This window comes from Hypanus sabinus, chromosome 14, assembly GCF_030144855.1.
Source record: "Hypanus sabinus isolate sHypSab1 chromosome 14, sHypSab1.hap1, whole genome shotgun sequence".
Taxonomy (NCBI): Eukaryota; Metazoa; Chordata; class Chondrichthyes; order Myliobatiformes; family Dasyatidae; genus Hypanus; species Hypanus sabinus.
The window spans coordinates 82,282,742-82,302,875 of NC_082719.1; the positions used below are offsets into that span (position 1 = coordinate 82,282,742).

A 20,134-nucleotide genomic window follows, 5' to 3' on the forward strand; every position below is an offset into this window, starting at 1 on the left:
ATTGTGTTCGTGCAGGAGAGCGGCATGGACTTTTTCTTCATTAACTTGGACTAGAAGAAGGCCTTTGATCAAATATCGCACTCATACAAGATAAAAGTGCTCACCAAAATGAGGTTTGGAAAAAAATATGAGATTGGATCCAACTGCTCTCTTAGACAACAGTAGCAGTGTTCAAATTAATGGGTGGAAACAGAAAGCTTCCCCATCAAATCTAGAGTAAAGCAAGGTCACTAGTGTAGTTAGGGAGAGTATAGAATATCTGAAGAATAGAATTTATGCCAAGGAGAAGAACATTGATGATAGTGTGACCATTGTGTGGTGTTCTAATAATTTAGAACATGTGATCAAGATGGAGATGGTGTTGGGTCGATCAGTGAGCATTAAGAAATGGAAAAGACTACAGAAAATGGTGGATACAGCCCCATCCATCACAGGCAAAGCCCTTCCCATCACTGTATACATTTACATGGAACACTGCCACAATAGAGCAGTATCCATCATCCAAGATTCCCACCATCCAGGCCGTGCTCCCTTTTCACTACTTCCATTGGGCAGTAGGTACAGAAGCCGTAGGTCCCACACCACCCAGTTCAGGAACAGTTATTCCAGCATCTGCAGATTTTCTCTTGTTTGTGACTCCACTACCTTTTGTAACATTTTCCGCTCAAAGGCTTTGGTGTTCCCAAAACAGGCCATGATGCAGCCAGTCTGCACACTTTCCACCACAGATCTATAGAAGTTTGCCAAGGTTTTTGATGACATGCCAAATCTCCACAGACTTCTGAGGAAGTAGAGATGTTGTTGTGCTTTCTTCGCAATTATATTTATATGATGGGTCCGGCACAGGTCCTCTGAGATAGTGACATGGAGAATTTAAAGTTACTGACGCTCTCCAATGATTACTGGCTCATGGACCTCTGGTTTCCCTCTCCTGAAGCCTACAATCATTTCTTTGGTCTTATTGACATTGAGTGAGTGGTTGTTGCTATCACACCACTCAGCCTAATTTTCAGTCTCCCTCCTGTATGCTGATTCATCACCCCCTTTGAAACAGCCCACAACAGTGGTGTCATCAGCGAACTTGTATATGGTGTTGGTGCTGTACTTAGCCACATAGTCATAAGTGTAAAGCAAGCAGAGCAGGGGGCTAAGTGCGCATCCCTGCGGTGCTGATGGAGATTGTGGAGGAGATATTTTCACCAATCCAAACTGACTGGGATCTGCAAGTGAGGATATCCCAGGATCCAATTCCGCAAAGGGGTTTTAGGGCCCTGGTCTTGGTGTCTACTGATTAGTTTTGAGGGGATGATAGTGCTAAATGCCAAGCTGTAATTGATAAGGAGCATCCTGATATATGCATCTTTGCTGCCTAGATGTTTCAGGGTTTTGTGAAGAACCAACGAGATAGCATCTGCTGGAGACCTGTTGCTTCAGTAGGCAATTGGAGTGGATCCAAGTCACCGCTGACACAGGAGCTGATGTGCTTCAACACCAGCCTCTCAAAACACCTCATCACTATGGATGTAAGTGCCACTGAGAAATGGTCATTTAGACAGGTTACTACACTTCCCTTGGGCACCGGTACAATTGAAGACTGCTTGAAGCAGGTGGGTACCACACACTGCCGGAGAAAGAGGTGGAAGGTATCAGCAAATACACCAGCTAGCTGGTCAGCACAGGTCTTCAGTCTCGGCCAGGTACTCTGTCCAGATCGATGCTTTCCTTGGATTCACTCTCTTGAAGGAAGCCCAAGCTTCATCTGCAGATACAGAGACCAAAAGATCATTGGGAGACATGGGGGTGCACGATGGTTCCTCCACTTCACCAGAGAGATGGCTTTCGGGAAATCATACCCACACTTCTTGTAACATTCATGATCTCCATACTTGAATGCCTCTGACCTGGCACTCACCAAATTCTGGATTTCATTGTTAATCCCATTGTTCAACAGTAAGAGAAATGCATACATTAAATGGCATGACCCTATAAAACACTTAAGAATGTATAAAAGGAGCTCGGGATCCAAGTTCTTTGTTCCCTGAAAAGGGCATTACAATGGATTTGGTGGTAGAGAAGATGTTTGATATCAGTTGAGGCTTTGAATGTAAGAATCAGGAATTCATGCCACAGTTGTATGAAGCTATGCATAGTCTGCATTTGGAGTATTGTGTGTATTTCTACTCACACCATTACAGGAAGGATATGAGGGCTTTGGAAAGACATGGCAGGTCAGGCAGCATCTGAGGAGGTAAATGGACAGTCAATGTTTCGGACTAAGACCCTTCAACTGGACTGAGTCCATAAACCAATGCTGGTCTGACACTTGCAAAGGTGCGAGAGAATGTGCTGAGGGACCCACTGAAGCTCAGTGCAGCCACTGCAGAGGCTTTATCGGGAAAGATCAAGATCTTGGCTCTTGCTGCCACTGGACTCTTAAGGGTCTGGACCCCGGCTAACAGCCTCTCAAATGTAGATTGTCTAAGGAGCGGTATTGATTTAATGGTTCAATGAACATTGAGAAAAATGTGTGAAAACAGGAAAAAAGTGCCAATTTTACATCCGATAAATAATATTATGAAAATAGTGCTTATTTGTAATCAAATATTTTTCAATCGTCATCTTTATCTCAAACTTTACCCTTTATCCTTCCATGTACTGGCACTTAATGCTTACAATCCACACCTCATCCCTACACCAACTCAGTCACTGCCCTACTATAACTTTATATGGCCTGCAGCTACCTAGAAGAGTCCTGCACCTTCCTCATTTTTCCCAGAAACTCACACCATTGCTGCCCTGCTGAAATCCCTGCCAGCAGCCCTTTTCAATTTACTTTGGCCAACTCTTCTATATACCACTGTAATTTCCTTTACTCCACAGTAATACTGCTACATCAGACTTTACTTTCTCCCTATCAAATTTCAAGTTGAACTCCATCATATTATGATCACTGCCTCCTAAGGGTTCCTTTACCTTAAGCTCCCTAATCACCTTTGGTTCATTACATAAAACCCAGTCCAGAATAGCTGATCCCCTAGTAGGCTCAACCACAAACTGCTCTAAAAAGCCATCCTGTAGGCATTTAACAAACTCGAGATCCATTACCAACCTGATTTTCCCAATCAACCTGTATGTTAAGATCTCCCATGAATATCATACATGCCTTTTCTATTTCCTGTTGTACTCTGTGATCCACATCCCAGCTACTGTTGGGAGGCTTGTATATAACTCTCACCAGTGTCCTTCTACCCTTGCAGTTTCTTACCTCAATCCACAAGGATTCAACGTCTTTCAATTCTATGTCACATCTTTACACTATGCCATTCTTTACCTACAGAACACACCACCCCCTCTGCCTACATTCCTATCCCTCCAATACAACGTGTAACCTTGAACATTCAGCTCCCAACTACAACCATCCTTCAGCCATGATTCAGTGATGGTCACAACTTTGACAATCTGTAGCAGTGGAACAAGATATTACATCTTGTCAAACCAATATTACTTGACATTTTATATACTAAAGATCAACGGACAATTCTATATTAACAATGTATCTACAATGCTTCCTTTGAATTACATATGACTTTCACACCTCCTTCTTTGCATTACAGACATCCAAAATGAATGTTAAATAACATTGTCAGGTTTTCCTTTTTACTGCGGTTCACAGCTTGTAGGAACCCATTGTCCAGAGCTGCATTTTTAAATTTAATCTACAATCCATATTCAGATCTGAAGATTGGTGGCTGACGTTAGTTGCTGACATTAATCGTTAATATTTTACTTGTCCTAATCCCAAAAATGCCTTAACAAGTCCCTCTTGCAAAGAGTTACTTTGACACAGTTACCTTATCAGAGTTACCTTACGTACTGATACACCCACACCTAGTGCCACTTTATATACGTACAATCAGTTTATGTGTATGAATTAATCTTACATATTTATATTTATTGTGTTTTTTATGCTTATTGTCTTTTTACGTTGCATCAGATTTGGAGTAGCAAGCATTTTCTCCTTTCCACTCATGTATTGAGATATGAAAATTAATAATCTTGAATCCTGCATCTTGAATCTTGAAACCTTTCATTTTTCTGCACTTCCTTCTTAGTTTGTTGTCTTGCAACTTTTTATTCACTTCTAATTGTAAAATAATTTGCAATTTGTTTCTTATCCACTTTGAAAATTCACACAGCATATTATCAAAGCAAACGCTATGTTATCATCATACTCCAACAGATTTAACAATATTTTTGGAATGTAAATGAAATTAGTCAGCAGCTCTTTAAAATTCCCTGCATAAGAACACCACCTTTAATCCTGTACTTTGTCCTCACTTCTGTACCAATATGTGCACTCGCATTACAAGCAGAGTCCCTCCAACAAAGACTTATTTTCTGCCTGGCAAAAACTGTGGCCAGAAGGACGGACTATCACCTTTAATTGTCAGTGGGTATTCAAGTCATCATGCTGTTCACATGACGTTAAATACGGAAAGAATCAAAAGTGGGAGAGTCACAGAGAGCAAACCTTCAAAGGGCAGGTCTGAGAGTTTTAACATCACTAAGATCACACACAAGCTGCACTGAATTGCGAGAACGACAGAAGCCTCAGAGAGTTCAGTGAAGGTATTTTGCTTTGAAAACAAAGACATACAAATCCAAATATAATGCAGAGACCAAGACAAGTGCAGAAACTACTCTTCTTGCTCCTGGCTCAACTTTTAAAAATTGTTTTTTGTGATGCAGGACCTGAACATAAACAAAGTCATGAAGGTAAGATGATATGTTCTAAAGATAGACTGTGTTATATCATTGACTAAGCAAGCAGAGAGTGGAGCAAAATGATTTTTATTAATTGCTTGGAAAATCAGAGAACTGTGCTTGAGGTGTCAAATTGTTGCATCAAAGTACTCTGCTATTTTCAATAGGAAAAGGAATGAAAACTTAATGTCATTTAATGTAATTTAAGTTTTGATAACATTTCAAAAGCTTTTAACAAGTATAAAACTTGTCATTAACAAGAACATTGGGTACTGAGTATATGGAGTACTCATTTTACAAGCTATCCACATGAATGGATTCAAATTCTGTCTGTTATCTAGAGTGTGTAAAACTGCCTGACAGGACTATTGTAGAGAATTTTCACACCGTAATCATTCCAGTTGGTTGAGATTCAATATCATGGTCTAGAATGCTAAATGAGGCCACAAGTTTGAATGTATTTAGTCATGCTTACAGGGCAAAGGAGAATTTCTTCATTAGCATTTGCTATTATGAATTGTTCCAGCAAATATGCATGAGTTGGTAGTATTCTCAGACTAAAATCAATTTTTACCTTCAGTGGTCACTTTTTCAGGCACTTTTCTGGTAATTTAAATATTTTCCTATTTTCAAGTAAGTTTTAAAAATTAAGATCATTAAGATGTTTGTTTACCAGGGAGTAATGATGGACACAATTTTTCAGGCATTTTCCTGATATTTCAAGCATTTTCCTATTTTTATGTAGAAGCCTAAATAAGTTTTAAAAATTATTAGTTAAGATGTTTGTTTGCCAAGGGAAATAGGGACAAATTAACAATCAAATAATCTATATTTCAAATTCTTTATATATGCAGAACACTATGGATAGAAAAATGCAAATAAAGATAAAGACACTTTTTTGTCAAGACGTACACAAGCACACACACACACACACACACACACACACACACACACACATACACACACACACACACACACACACACACACACATACACACACAAAACTGAGAGAATACATTTTCAGAGATGTTATTGTTTAAGTTGGATTTCACATCTAAGCGTCATCTACTAAGTCAATTGAATATCAGAGGTTCCGTAGCCCTCTTTGAAAAGAGCCAATATCGTTCTCATATTGTTACTACAAAACGGTCCCCTAATTTGTATTTGGTTTCCCTGAAGAGTGGCCACATGTCATAAGTACTGGATGCAGTACATCAAATTTTGGAAGAAATGAAAATAGATCAGAGCTCCAGCTGGAAAGAGTGTTTGTTATCTGAAACTGGAGAGGAGGTTAAAAAACAGATATTGTGCCCCCCATGGTTGCTTGAGCAGGTGCCATGAGAAAGGGAATTGGTGCTGGTGGTAATGGAAGAGGGAAGCAGAATATACCAAAGAGAAGGTATCTTCAGATACTGAAAGAGAGGGGAAAATCATAAACTCAGGTGATTGCTCCCCTTCTCTCAGTCTTTTGATGGTAGGGGGTGGAGTTTGCTGCCAATTCTTGAGTCAGAGACACTCAAAATTAAAGCGAGACTGCAAACTGCAACATCATAACATTGTAACAACGAGCTGTTTGTTAGTCTCCCCTCTCGCTGCGGATGAAAAAGGGTGGCATCTCTCTCTCTCACTGGTTAGAGAGAGAGAGAGCTTGCGGCATGTTGAATTGTCGGGAGAACGATAGTTTTTGTTGGACTGCAGATCATGGTCTCTCTTTAGGGGCTTTGCTATTGCTTTCTTGGTGGGTGCTGGGTGCTGATGCTTCCTACTGGAATAAGTGGGGAGTGGGTTGATGCTTGTGTGTGGGAGGGGTGAGGGGAGGCCTTGGGTTTCTAACATTTTCCATCATTCATCCTTTGGGGTCCTCTTCTGCTTTGTGGATGTTTGCAATGGGTAAGGATTTCAGGTTGCATACTATATACATCCTCTGATATTAAATGGAACTATTGAACATCAGTCTGAAGGTGATGGAAATGATAGAGGGTGGTTTGGTTTGTTGATCTTGTAGCCTGGTATTGGTAAGACACAAAGCTGAGGGACACCTTATCCATTCTGGAACAGGTGACAGGAGAAATTCAGAGAATGGTTGACATCCTGTTAAGTGTGGTGGAGAGCAGGCACTATTGAGGAAAACTATAGGTATGAGGCATCTGAAATGCAAACATAAAATCTGGAAATGCAGTACTTGTGGAGGGAGAAAACAAGGTAAAGTTCAGATCAACCACATTCCATTGTAAAAGTCAGAAATCAAAAGTATTTGAAGTTCTGGAGAGAACAAGGAATGAAAGTGGTGGAACGGTGATCAAGAAGGATCATATGACCTAAATGGGGTTGCAAGCCCAGAGAAGAAAGTGGGGGCTTGCTACCCACAGCTGAGCTACCTGGATGAGATGTAAATCAAACAAGGTGAATGCGAGTGGAGGAGAGAGATAAAAGAAATGAGATGAAAATGATTAGATACAAAACTGTGCAGGTGTATATCAGAAATATGACAGAGAATGTAGGAAGTACTCAGCAGGTCAGGCACCTTCTGTGGAGAAAAGTAACTCTGTCTACACTTCTCACTGCTTCAGGAGTGCAGCCAGCATAATCAAAGACATTATTCACCCTGAACTTTCTCTCTTCTCCCCTCTCCTATCAGGCAGAACATGCAAAAGCCTGAAAGCACGTACCACCAGGCTCAAGGAGAGCTTCTACCCCACTGTTATAAGAGTATTAAATGGTACCATAAGCTGGAATCTTGATCTTATAATCTACTTGTTAGAATTTTGTACCCGATCGTTTACCTACGTTGCACGTTCTCTGTAGCTGTTACACTTTATTCTACGTTGCTATCGTTTCACCTTGTTCTACCTCAATGCTCCGTGAGATAATTTCCCTAATGTTTGTCCAATTCCCAGCTGGGAAGTGTCTACACAGCCAGTCATACCAGTCTAGCATCCAATATTTCTAATGCTTAGTCTTCTCCCACGCCAGGACCACCAGATTCAAAAACAGTTACTTCCCTCAAGGCATCAACTTGATCAACACCTCCACCCATTAACCGTCCCCACTTCATCATTTCCTGTCAGAGTCACCTTAGGTACAGATACTTCTGTACCTAATATTACTCTATGTATCTGCAATTGGTCTAGTCTTTTAAGCTAACCTTATGTACTTACATTTATTGTGTTTTGTGCTCTTTATGGTTATTGTGATTTTGAAGCTGCATCGAATCCAGACAAACAAACACCTTGTTCGTCTTTACTCTTATGTACTGAAAAATGACAATAAACACTTCCAAATTTTAAATCTTGAACCTTGATCTGTATGAACAGCGTGCAGGACAAGCTGTTCACTGGCACATCTTGGCACATGTGTCAATAATAAGCCAATTTCATTTCTAATAAACATAAATGATTTTTCATCAGAACTAGGTGTTTCTGATACAAACCGGAAAGGTTGGTGGACTGACATTGTTCAATTTAACATTGCCCTAAAAGACTGTAGCATGCTCACACAGAAGGTGAGATGGTGACTTCACTTTGAGTTTTAAGGAACAACATAAGATGTCAAGAACAGAATGGTTCGAGACACAATAGATTGTAGATGTCAGAACCTGTGGAGAAGAAATCAAACTGCTGGAGGAAATTAGTGGGTCAGGCAGCATCTGTGGTGACAGAGGGATGGTTGACCTTTTAGGTTGAGTGGTGAGGGAAGATAGTCGGTGTAAAAAAAGTGGGAGGGAGGGGAGAACCAGGCAGGTGATAGGTGAAACTAGGTGATCTGGGGATGACAGGTAGATGGAGTCAGACGGGAGAGAGAGCTGCAAGATTTGAGACCAGAGATTGGTGAGTGATGATGGAAACAGATAAGGAAAAAGTTTGGACAGATAGAGATTTATGGGGGAGGGGAATATAGAGATAGAGAATTGGACAAGGGAGAGATGATGGCAGGTGGTGCCAAGTAGAGGAGGGGACCAAGCAAATCCCTCAGAGTATGAGAGATGTAGGAGTTCACTTCAGATATTTCTTTGGCAGATAAGGCAAAGGAAAGTCTTAAGAGATTTCATACTTATATTAATACCAGAAGGATAAGTAGAAAAAGAATAGGGCCCTTTTAGAACCAGTGTGGTTGTCTATATATGGAGACATGAGAACTGGGCAAAGTCTTCAGTGAATACTTCTCATCTATATTTACTTTGGAGAAGGTCACTAAGGCTGCAGAATCCATGGAAGAGAACAGTAATATCCTGAAACATTAATATTTTAAAATTGTAGGTGTTAGTACTCTTGAGAGGCTAATGGTAGCTATCTTGCCAGGGCCTGACCAAGTGTATGCAGCAATAATAACAACAACAAAACGAGCTCCTTTCCATCCACTCACACACACAGACAGGCCTCCAGTCCCAGGATAGGCCATGTCCAGTCCTGCAGTCCTTAGGCCCAGGTTGTCAGATTCACAGACATAAAGCCTCCACTCTCCATACGCTGGTCAGGACTTGCAGACTCATGGACGTCTGGCCTCTGACCTCCGAACAAGTCATCCTAGTGACTTTGGGCTTCAGGCCTTTCCCTCCGGATTTGCTGTCTCCAGCCTTCAAGCCTCTACCTCTGGACTTGCCAGGCTCTGTGTACTTCGACTTTCGGCTTTGCCCTGAAGACTTCACTGACCTCTCAGTATCAACCCCAGGACTCACTGATCGTGGGTGTGATCTCCGGGCTCCTCCAGAACTCACCAATTGTGGATTTGACCTTTGAGCCTTGACTTCAAGACTTGCGCATTCCTCCACCCTTGGTGACCCTGGGGGGGGGGGTGGTCACTGGCCTTCGTGATTCCTCCCCTATGTACCTCTGAGCCAGGCCCCAACAACCAGGGCATGGCTGGCCTCTCCATGCCTACCAACACAACCTCTAGGACTGCTGACCTTCAACTGTCCAGTGCTCCGTACTGAATACAGTATTCTGTATTACTCTGATCACTGAATACTGGCTCCTGACTCTTCACTTCCTGCCTCTGACCTCTAACTCTCCCTCGTCTCTGACCCTAACTTGACCCCTAACTTCCCAGGACAGTCTCAATCCAAAACATTCTCTGTTCATTTCTGTCTATCCGTGCTGCCTGACCTGCTGAGTTCCTCCAGCATTCTGTGTCTTATTCCAGACATCAGCATCTGTGGCCTCTTTTGTCAAAATGAACATCTGTTTATTATCTTTCCCTGCATAAAGACAATGGTGTGAAATCAGATTCCCCTACACATGACACTAGGTTTGAAGGCCTTTTGGTGTTGGTGGAAGTTAAATTGTAAACAGATATTCCCTGAAAACTGGTCTCATTTTAACACCTGCTATCCATATAATTTCATAATTCCACAACAATCCCTAACACCTGTAGAACCAGAACAGGATTCCTGATTCAGGAATTTAAAACGTTATTGAGGCGCTGACATTAGGATATTGCAATTTTCTAATGTGGAAGTGGACCATCTGTGGGAGGCGAGAGAGGAGATTGCTGAGCCTCTGGCGATGATCTTTGCATCATCAATAGGGACGGGAGAGGTTCCAGAGGATTGGAGGGTTGCAAACGTTGTTCTCTTGTTCAAGAAACAAGGGATAGCCTGGGAAATTATAGGCCAGTGAATCTTACTTCAGTGGTGGGCAAGTTGTTGGAGAAGATCTGGAGAAGCAGGATTTATAAGCATTTGGAGAAATATAATCTGATTAGGGATAGTCAGAATGGCTTTGTCAAAAGCATGTCATGCTTTACAAGCCTGATTGAATTCTTTGAGAATGTAACAAAACACATTGATAAAGGTAGAGCAGTGGATGTAGTGTATATGGATTTCAGTAAGACATTTGATAAGGTTCCCCAAGCAAGGCTCATTCAGAGAGTAAGGAGGCATGGAATCCAAGGAGACCTTGCTTTGTGGATCCAGAATTGGCTTGTAGATGGTTTGTATTTTGCATGGAAGTCAGTGACCAGTGGGGTTCTGGAGTTTCAGGGACTACTCTTCTTTGGGATTTTTATTATGAATTGAATTGACTTTATTTTTTACATCCTTCACATACTTGAGGAGTAAAACTCTTTATGTTACATCTCCATCTAAATGTGCAATGTGCAATCATAGTAATTCCTAATCATTTATAGTAAATAGACCAGTCAATGTAATATATAGTACACTCAAATCAGCATGAGTTCATCAATCTGATGGCCTGGTGGAAGAAGCTGTCCAGGAGCCTGTTGGTCCTGGCTTTTATGCCACTTCCTGGATGGAAGCAGCTGGAATAGATTGTGGTTGGGATGACTTGAGTCCCCAGTGATGCTATGTGCTTTTTTTACACACCTGTCCTGGTAAATGTCCTGAATCATGGGAAGTTCGCAGCTACAGATGCGCTGGGCGGTCTGCACCACTCTCTGCTGAGTCCTGTGATTGAGGGAGGTACAGTTCCCACAGCAGGCAGTGATGCAGCCAGTCACGGTGCTTTCTATTGAGCCCCTGTAGAAAGTCCCTAGGATTTGGGGGCCCGTTCCAAACTTCCTCAGCTGACAGAGGTGAAAGAGGTGCTGTTGTGCCTTTTTCACCACACAGCTAGTATGCACAGGCCAGGTGAGGTCCTTGATGATGTGGATGCCAAGGAACTTAAAGCTGTTTACCCTCTCAACCCCAGATCCATTGATGTTAATCGGGGTTAGCTCTATGACTTGGATGACGAAGTACAAGGGTGGATTAGTAAGTTTGCTGATGACACAAAGATTGGGGGTGTTGTGAATAGTCTGGAGGGGTGTCAGAGGTTACAGCAGGACATCGATAGATTGCAGAAATGGGCTGAGAAGTGGCAGATGGAGTTCAACCCGGATAAGTGTGAAGTGGTTCTTTTTGGAAGGTCAAATTTGAAGGCAGAATATAGTATTAATTATACCATAATTAATTATAATTAATATAAAATATTAAAATATAAAATATATAATATATTAATATTAAATATAATTAATTATATAGTATATTATTATACTCTTGGCAGTGTGGAGGATCAGAGAGATCTTGGGGTCCATGTCCATAGGACACTCAAAGCTGCTGCTCAGAATGACAGTGTTGTTAAGAATGTGTATGGTTTGTTGGCATCCATCAACCATGGGATTGAGCTCAAGAGCCATGAGGAAATGTTACAGATATATAAGACCTTAGTCAGACCCCACTTGGAGTACTGTGTTCATTTCTGGTCACCTCACTTCTGGAAGGATGTGGATACTACAGAAAGAGTGAAGAGCAGGTTTACAAGGATGTTGCCTGGATTGGAGAGTGTGCCTTATGAAAATGGGTTGAGTGAACTTAGCCTTTTCTCCTTGGAGTAACGGAGGATGAGAGGTGACTTGATAGAAATGTATAAGATGATGAGAGGCATTGATCGTGTAGATACCCAGGGGCTTTCTCCCGCGGCTAAAATGGGAAACACGAGGGGGCATAGTTTTAAGGTGCTTGGAAGTAGGTACAAGGTGGATGTCAGAGGTAAGTTTTTCACACAGAGAGTGGTGGGTGCGTGGATTGTACTGCCATCAATGGTGGTAGAGATGGATACAACAGGGTCTTTTAAGGGACTCTTAGTTAGATACATGGAGCTTAGAAAATAGAAGGCTGTGTGGTAGAGTAAGGTAATTCAAGGCAGTCCCCAGAGTAGTTTACATGGTTGGCACAGCATCATGGGCCAAAAGGCCTGTAATGTGCTGTAGTTGTCTATGTACGATGTTCTGCATTCTATCTGTTTACCAATGTGTTGGGAAAGGCAGGGAGCAGTCTATGCTTGAACATGCATGAACTGGAATGTTGGGGGCTGGTAGTTGTGTACGGTCTGAAAGAGGACCTGAATAGATCAGAAGGCAAGAGGGAAGGACAGAGGGGCATAGAAACTGGAGAAAACAATGTTCATGCTGTCAAAGTCACCTAACAATTTACCCAATTTTTAAAATGTAAGCTGAACAACAAATTTAATAATGTTACATACTAGAAAACTTTTGTCAGATCTTATTCATTCCTTGCCTAAGCTCTTTGTACAAATATACTTACGTACTTTATTCTTGCAGCAACTCATTCTACATAATCTTCTGATCCTACCAAACAATCACTGGCTTGTTGATGTCGAACTGTAGTTCACAGAATTACACTTCATGAATTTGTACAGTTCAAACCTCAGTCAAATCAGCAGTTCAAACCTTTGCTACCACAAAAGCAGTAATGTTACTGGATCTTATTGGTTTTAAAGTCCATTGGGTCATCTTGTACTTGTGAATGTGGATGAATAGATGTAAGTTAGTTCTTCTTTTCATCAACTTGACTGCTTCATGCTGAGTTGGGGTTACTGCTGTGTGCAAGGTCATAGTTAAGTGCTTCCAAGAAGTGTCCATGGCTCTGGACAAGCCAGTGCACAACGGATGCTCTACCACTCAAAGATGTGAGCCATCAATTTGTTACAATTAACTCTGTAATTGTGATGAACGGTTTAATTTTTGGGATTATGAATATCCTGGAGTCTCCCACATTTTTCATTACACCTGGTAGTCCCCCATAGGACCAAGATTGCCTGCATTTGTATGGGTTTATTATTGTCACTTGTACCAAGATGCAGCAAAAAGCTTGCCTTGCAGAGATAGATCAAATCAGTACACAGTGTCTTGAGGTAGGAGAAGGATAAACAGTAACAATGCCAAATGAAGTGTAAATGCTACAGAGAACATGCAGTGCAGGTAAACAAAAGAGTGCAAGATCAGAATGAGGTAGATTGGGAGATTAATGTCCATATTTTCATATAAGAGGTCCATACAAGAGTTTGATAACACCAGGATAGAAACTGTCCATGGGACAAGGTTTCAGGCTTTTGTATCTTCTGCCTGATGGAAGAGAAAATGTCCAGGGTGGGTGGAGACCTTGAACTGTATACATTCTGAATGCACCTCTGTACTTGTGCAGAGGTAGCCAACCCCTCCAGCGTCTTCTGAAACTTCCAAGAAAATTAAAGTCGAGCCTTGACATGTCAGTGAAAAATCGGGTTGGGGGGGGGGGCGGAATATAAGAATTTTGAATTCAAATAACGGGTATCTCTTTCAGGTGATTCAAACATGAACATAGAGATGTAGAACACTACAGCACAGAAACAGCCCTTTGGCCCATCTAGTCTATTATTTTGCCTAGTTCCAATAGGACCATAGCACTCCATATCCCTCTCATCCATCTACCTATCCTACTGTAAGTGTCATAAAACGTCAGTCATAGGGACATTTATAACAAGGGTAGCTTTGTGATAAATTTGATTCTGATAACTTGTAGAAGCAGGACAATTCACAGAAAATTTATTTCAGTAATATCAACACGATATTGCATAGATAGAGAGCATTTGATTAATAATAATAATGGGCATCACAGTAGTGTAGTGGTTAGCACAACGCTCTGTTAATACAGGTGACTCAGGTTCAATCCCCGCTGCTGCCTGTAAGGAGTTTGTACGTTCTTGCTGTAACTGCGTGGGTTTCCTCCCACAGTCCACGTATGGGTTGGAAAGATGGTCGGCCATTGTACATTGTCCTATGATTTATTTATTGAGATACAGTGTGAATAGGCCCTTCCCACCCTTTGACCCACACCACCCGGTAACTCCCAAATTAATCCTAGCCTAATCATGGGATAATTTACAATGACCAATTAACCTACCAACTGGTACTTCTTTGGACTGTGGGAGGAAACTGGAGCAGCTGGAGGAAACCCAGGCGTGCATACTCCTTACAGGCAGTTGCAGGAATTGTACTTAGGCTGAGATTACATCGGGGGATTGCCGGGTGGCATGGCTCACAGGGCTGGAAGGGCCTGTTCCATGCCGGATCTCAATAAGTAGACAAATAAACATCCCAAAGCACTTCTCGTAAAATTGACTGAGATACTAGGAAAAATGACTCAAAGCTTTCTCAGAGACATTTAAAGGAGAAGTTTGAGACATGGAGGTTAGTGAAAGATTTCCAGAGTTTAAACACTTTTTGGCATTAACAAGAAATCCATAGCCAATTCGTTCTGCAGCAAGACCCAAGACTACAAATACTGGAAGCTGGAACAAAAAAAAAGCAAACTACTAGGGGAACTCAGTGGGTCAGGCAGCATCTTTGGAGGGAATTTACTTTATTTCAAAAGGAAAAGATATATACAAGAGGCTAATCTTACATCCACACTGGGGTCAGGTGCATTGGAGGTTGTCAGGTGGGGATGGCATTGCAATCCCCTTCTGGTCAAACCATGCAAACCTCCCTCTTTGGGGAGGGATGGACTGTTGTCCCAATGCTGCTTGACGTTGCCTAGTGGCCTGTTGTAGCACGTAAGCCCTCCCACAACTGACAGCTGGGGTGGGTGTGGATTTTAGACTGGTCTCTTGATATCTCTGATAGCTTTATGAAGGCCATATCTCAATTTCTTGTTAGGGTTGTACAGATTGCGGAATCCGATTGGAAAGGAAGGCGAAGAGGGACTAAGTAAGGCAGTCAGGAACAACAGGTGGATGGGGACCCAGTGGGAGGAGTATGTGGATGATGGACAGATCAAGGAGGTGGTGGAGGAAGTGAAACTGGAGGGTCAGAAGCTGGGTGTAGTGACTGCACAAAAAACGAGGTGTTGAAATGGACCTGAGTAGATCAGAAAATGTGAGGAAAGGATAGAAGGGGATAGAAACTGAAGAACACAATGTTCATGCCATAAGGTTGTAGTCTTCCCAAGCAAAATATGAGGTCTTGTTCCTTTAGTTTGCATTTGGCCTCACCCTGTTAGAAGAGGAGGCTGAGGTCAGTCAGTGTGGGAATGGAAATTGGAAAGGGAACAGCGAAGCAGCTTCTCAAATTGATGTTTATCATTCATTTGAACTGTGGCAGAGCACAGTTACAAACAATCAACAACGCAAGAGGAAAGAATTTCACTCGACAGCAGAAGAAGTGGCGTGTGAAGAGTTGCTGTCAAATCATTTGTATTAATGCAGGGACTCCTGTGGATAAATAATGACTGTTGCAGTGTGATGGAACAGAGCCATCTTGGAGACCACATCCAAAGTTGCTCTACAAGTTGATAGGGTGGTTAAGAAGGTATGTGGTGTGTAGGCTTTATTAGTTGGGGGGACTGAGTTTGTAACTGTGAGGTAATGTTGCAGCTCTATAAAACTCTGATTAGCACACAGAGTATTGTGTTCAGCTCTGGTCATCTCGTTATAGGAAGGACGTGAAATCCTAAGACAGCATCCAGAAGGGATTTACCATGAAGCTGCCTGGATTGGAGAGCATTTCTTTTGAGGAATGGCTGAGCAAACTAGGGCTTTTGTCCTTAGAGCAAAGGTGGATGAGACACCGAGTGGAGTCTCAGAACCTTTCTTCCAGAGCAGATGTCAGAGGACATCTGGTAAAGGCGAGTGGTGGAAAGTTTAAGAAGATGTTAGGTTTGTTTTTACACAGAGAGTGGGAGATGTCTGGAATGCACTGCCGGTGGTGGGGTGTGTAGGGTGGTGGTGGCAGTAGTAGAAGCTGGCACATTAGAGACAATTAAGAGACTTAGATAGGTATATGAAAGGTTATGTGCTGTTTAGGATGGAAGGGTTAGATTGATATTGGAGTTAATTTATGTAGGCCAGCCCAACATCATGGGCCAAGGATTCTGCATTGTGCCATATTGTTCTGTGTTCTATGATGCAAAACGGCTAGAGGAAAGAGAGAGAAAAGACTTCTGGAGTATTGTTGGAAGTCTCTCCCAGGACTTTGAGATCTATTAAAATATTTCTCATTTACATAATGCACTCAGTATGACTGAAGAATCAGTTATCACTTTCTTGCACCTGGGGCAGAAATGATTGATATCCAGAAATTTAAAGCTTTATCCATTTCCCAACACTTACTTTAAAATAGGCATTTTGAAATACCTATTCCCCACTGTCCTTCTCCCAGCTTCTCTCTTAATCCCCTCTCTTCCATCCAGCTGGCTTCACCTATCACCTTCCACCTTGTACTCCTTCCCCTCCCCCCATATTCTTATTCTGGCTTCTTCTCCCTTCCTGAACAATCCTGACAAAGGGTCCCAGCCTGAAATATCATTTCTGTGAACGTTGCCTGACCTGCTGAGTTCCTCCAGCATTTTGAATGTGTTGCCCTGGATTTCCGGCATCTTCAGAATCTCTCGTATTTTAAAGTATCACTTACCCGTTAGGGAAATGGTTGCAATGAACGTGATCAAGATTTTGTTGGCATTGATCAAATCAAGCCTGTATTCAACAAACGCAATTCATCTTTCAGCTATTACAAGGTTTGATTTCATCCATGTGCATCCATCCATAGTCCTGTGTATTAACTGTGGGTTTCACATGAGTGGTTGACTACAATTGGTGGAAATGATCAGTGTTTATAGACTTGCCCACATTGTGAAGTTTTAGTGATGGTGAGACTGGCTGCAACTCCCAGTATTGGTACACATTCAATAAAATGTGTACAGATACATTCTTTCAATAAAAGAGTGGTTTGAGTATCTCAGAAAATTCTGTACTCCTGGAATTTTCATACACAACAGCCTCTAGAGCTTACAGCAAATGGAGCGAGAAACAAAAATCTTACAGTGAAACCGCCTTGTTAATGAGAGAGTTCAGAGTAGAATGGCCAGACTGGATCAAGCTGACAGGAAGACGATAGTACTCAAATAATCCCGTGTTACAACAGTTGTGTGTAGAAGAGCATCTCCGAATGCACAGCAAAACAAACCTTGAAGTGGATGGGCACAAACGTACAGAAATAGAGTCAGCGGCCACTTAATTCAGTACCTCCCGTATTTAATAAAGTGGCCACTGAGTGAATACTGTATTCAATCATTAATAAACACCACCAAACATTTTACTACTGTTATTACTACCCAGAAAAAGCCTTTGGGGGAATTTGCATATTTCCACAGATCAGTTGGCTCGGAACCCAGGGAAGGCTCTGTGTTCAGCTACAGGAATGCTGAGGATCATATTGTATTCATGAGAAATTATAACATATCTGTTGTGCAGCACAACAAAATTTCATTTACAGCATGAGATGGATATTGGTGAGAACTTGACCCAGACTGACAAAAGCTGTTAACTCTTTTACTTTTTTACTCTTTACGCTTTTACTGGGAGAAGACACTGTAGTTGGTTTAGTGCCACAGGCAGCTGGGCTGGGTTGGGGTCTGGCTACCCTCCAGTGTTCGCTCTGTTGAAAGTGTGACTGCACTAGTACCTGATGAGGAACTACTGCATATTTGTTCTTGCAGCAACGTGACTCCAGGGCAATCGTCCCATGCACCACTGGTCTATAGGGCATGACTTGGGCTATATTAATTTTTTGTGACTGTGTGATTTACTGTTATCATAATTATATGAGCTAGGTGTGACTGTTGGCACTCTGTTTTGCACATTGACCTTGGAGGAATGTTGTTTCATTTGGCTGTTTTATTGCACGTGGTTAAGTGACAATTAAACTTGAACTTGAACTATTACTCTTGTTAAAATAGTGTGTAGAGCAATTTTATACAACATCCCAATGTATGTTATTTGTAGCTTTCAGCAAGATTTCAGCACCAATCTGAGAGGAATGATTGAACTGTATGGTTCATACTTGAAATAAATTAACTCCATAAAGATTAATTTGAACAGGCAATTAATATTTCTGATGTTAGTTTCAGAGATTCAAGTAACTGTGTCTATTCAGATTTCCAATGCTTTAAATTCAGCCTCATTTGCATTGGTGTACCTTTTGGCTGCTAAAGTGCTTAGATTTATATCAATGGTCAAAGTTCAAAGTAAATCTATTATCAAACTACGTATATGTCACCAAATTTTCATTTTCTTGCAGGCATTCACAATAGAAAAAAGAAATAGAATTGACTCAATGAAACGCTGCACACAGACAAAAAAAAAATCAATGTGCAAAAGAAGACAAAGTGTGCAAATACAAAAAAAGCAAATAATAGCTATAGCTAATGAAATAAGATGTGTCTCCTATAGCTTACCAATTTTAATAGACCACTAGATTCAGACATTTCTAGAAACCTTAAGATTGGGTTCAAACTTTTTAAGTTAAAATGAAAATAACATCAAAATCAGAAATGACATAAGCTTGCTATGCAAAAATGTAGAAGGGAAATGCATTTGAAATCAGTCTCTCCAGCTATTATTGTGATTGAAAGCCAAAGCATATGTTGAAAGCTTTCTGATTTATGAGTTAGAAACTAATTCTAATCTTAAAGGCTAATTTCAAGATTTAAAATACAAAAGTGAATTTTAAATCTCCTTTGAAAGTTATGAAGTCACACCATTATCAAATTGCCCATCTGTAGATGTTAAGTCTTGTGTTGTATTTTCCTTCTGATTGTATACTTGAGAGTCACCAAAGGAACCAGAGACTTTAACATTAGAGACTGCCCTGTTCATTGGAACTTTAAATAATAGCTTGCCAGAAAGATTAATTGACCTATTGCTCAAACATTTGCTTGGATCTAGTCCATTATATGCACTGCTCAGGTTTAAAGAATGTGATTACTTAAGCTCCATTTCATTTAATTGAGAGGAAGATTACATATCATTTTGCAAGAAACCATCAAGGTTGAAAAGAGCTGTAGTGTTGAGGCAAATTAGTAATCAGTGTGAGTGTTACAGATTTTTGCAATGCACAGCTTATAAAATGATTCAAGGGTTCAAAGGTACAATAGTTCCATTTAATATCAGAGAATTTCTACAGTATACAACCTGAAATTCTCACTCTTCACAGACATCCATAAAATAGAAGAAAAACCCCAAAGAATGAATGACCAGAAAGCGTTAGAACTCCAAAGGCCCCCGTCTCCACTCCCATGTACAAGCAGTGGCAAAACATCAATCCTCTCCCCCACCTGCCTCAGCAAAAGCATCAGTCCCCCGCCACCCAAATAGCAAAGCCCCCAAAAAGCTCACGATCTAGATTGTGTCAGAAACCACTGTTCATCCCAACATTTCAACATGCCACAGGCTCTCTCGCTCTCACTAACAAGGGAGGGAGAGGTATCACTCCTGCCACAGCAAGAGGGCAGGCCCCTCTTAATCATTCAACCACCCACGACACTTCAGTCAGTGACACCGGCGAGGAACCGGTTCGTCCGCGGGGCAAATGGGAAAGCAATTCCAGGGGAATAAATATAATTTGGTGTACCTCTAATGGAAAACAAATGTTAACTCAAACTGGAATATATTGTAAGCTTAAATGCTGTTTACTCATGGCTTAAAAGAAAGTTTGAATTACTTCCGTGTGATTTTGGCCAATTAGGAGTCACAATTTTAAGATGATTGTACAAGAGTATAGGGGTACTTCAGAGGCTAGTTCTTTACTGAGAGAGTGGTGG

General features: G+C 41.3%; 1 protein-coding gene across 2 annotated transcripts in view; it reads left to right on the forward strand.

Annotated features, from left to right (window-relative positions):
- Positions 1 to 4,376: 4,376 nt before the first annotated feature.
- Positions 4,377 to 20,134, forward strand: part of ca9 (carbonic anhydrase IX) — an 82,853-nt gene continuing 67,095 nt past the window's right edge. Inside the window, exon 1 of one of the 2 annotated variants that reach the window (XM_059989536.1) lies at positions 4,377 to 4,776. In XM_059989536.1, coding sequence (XP_059845519.1) covers positions 4,671 to 4,776 — 106 coding nt within the window. In that variant the 5' untranslated portion in view covers positions 4,377 to 4,670. The remainder of the gene's footprint in view (positions 4,777 to 20,134) is intronic. The other variant, XM_059989535.1, reaches the window with a different exon arrangement.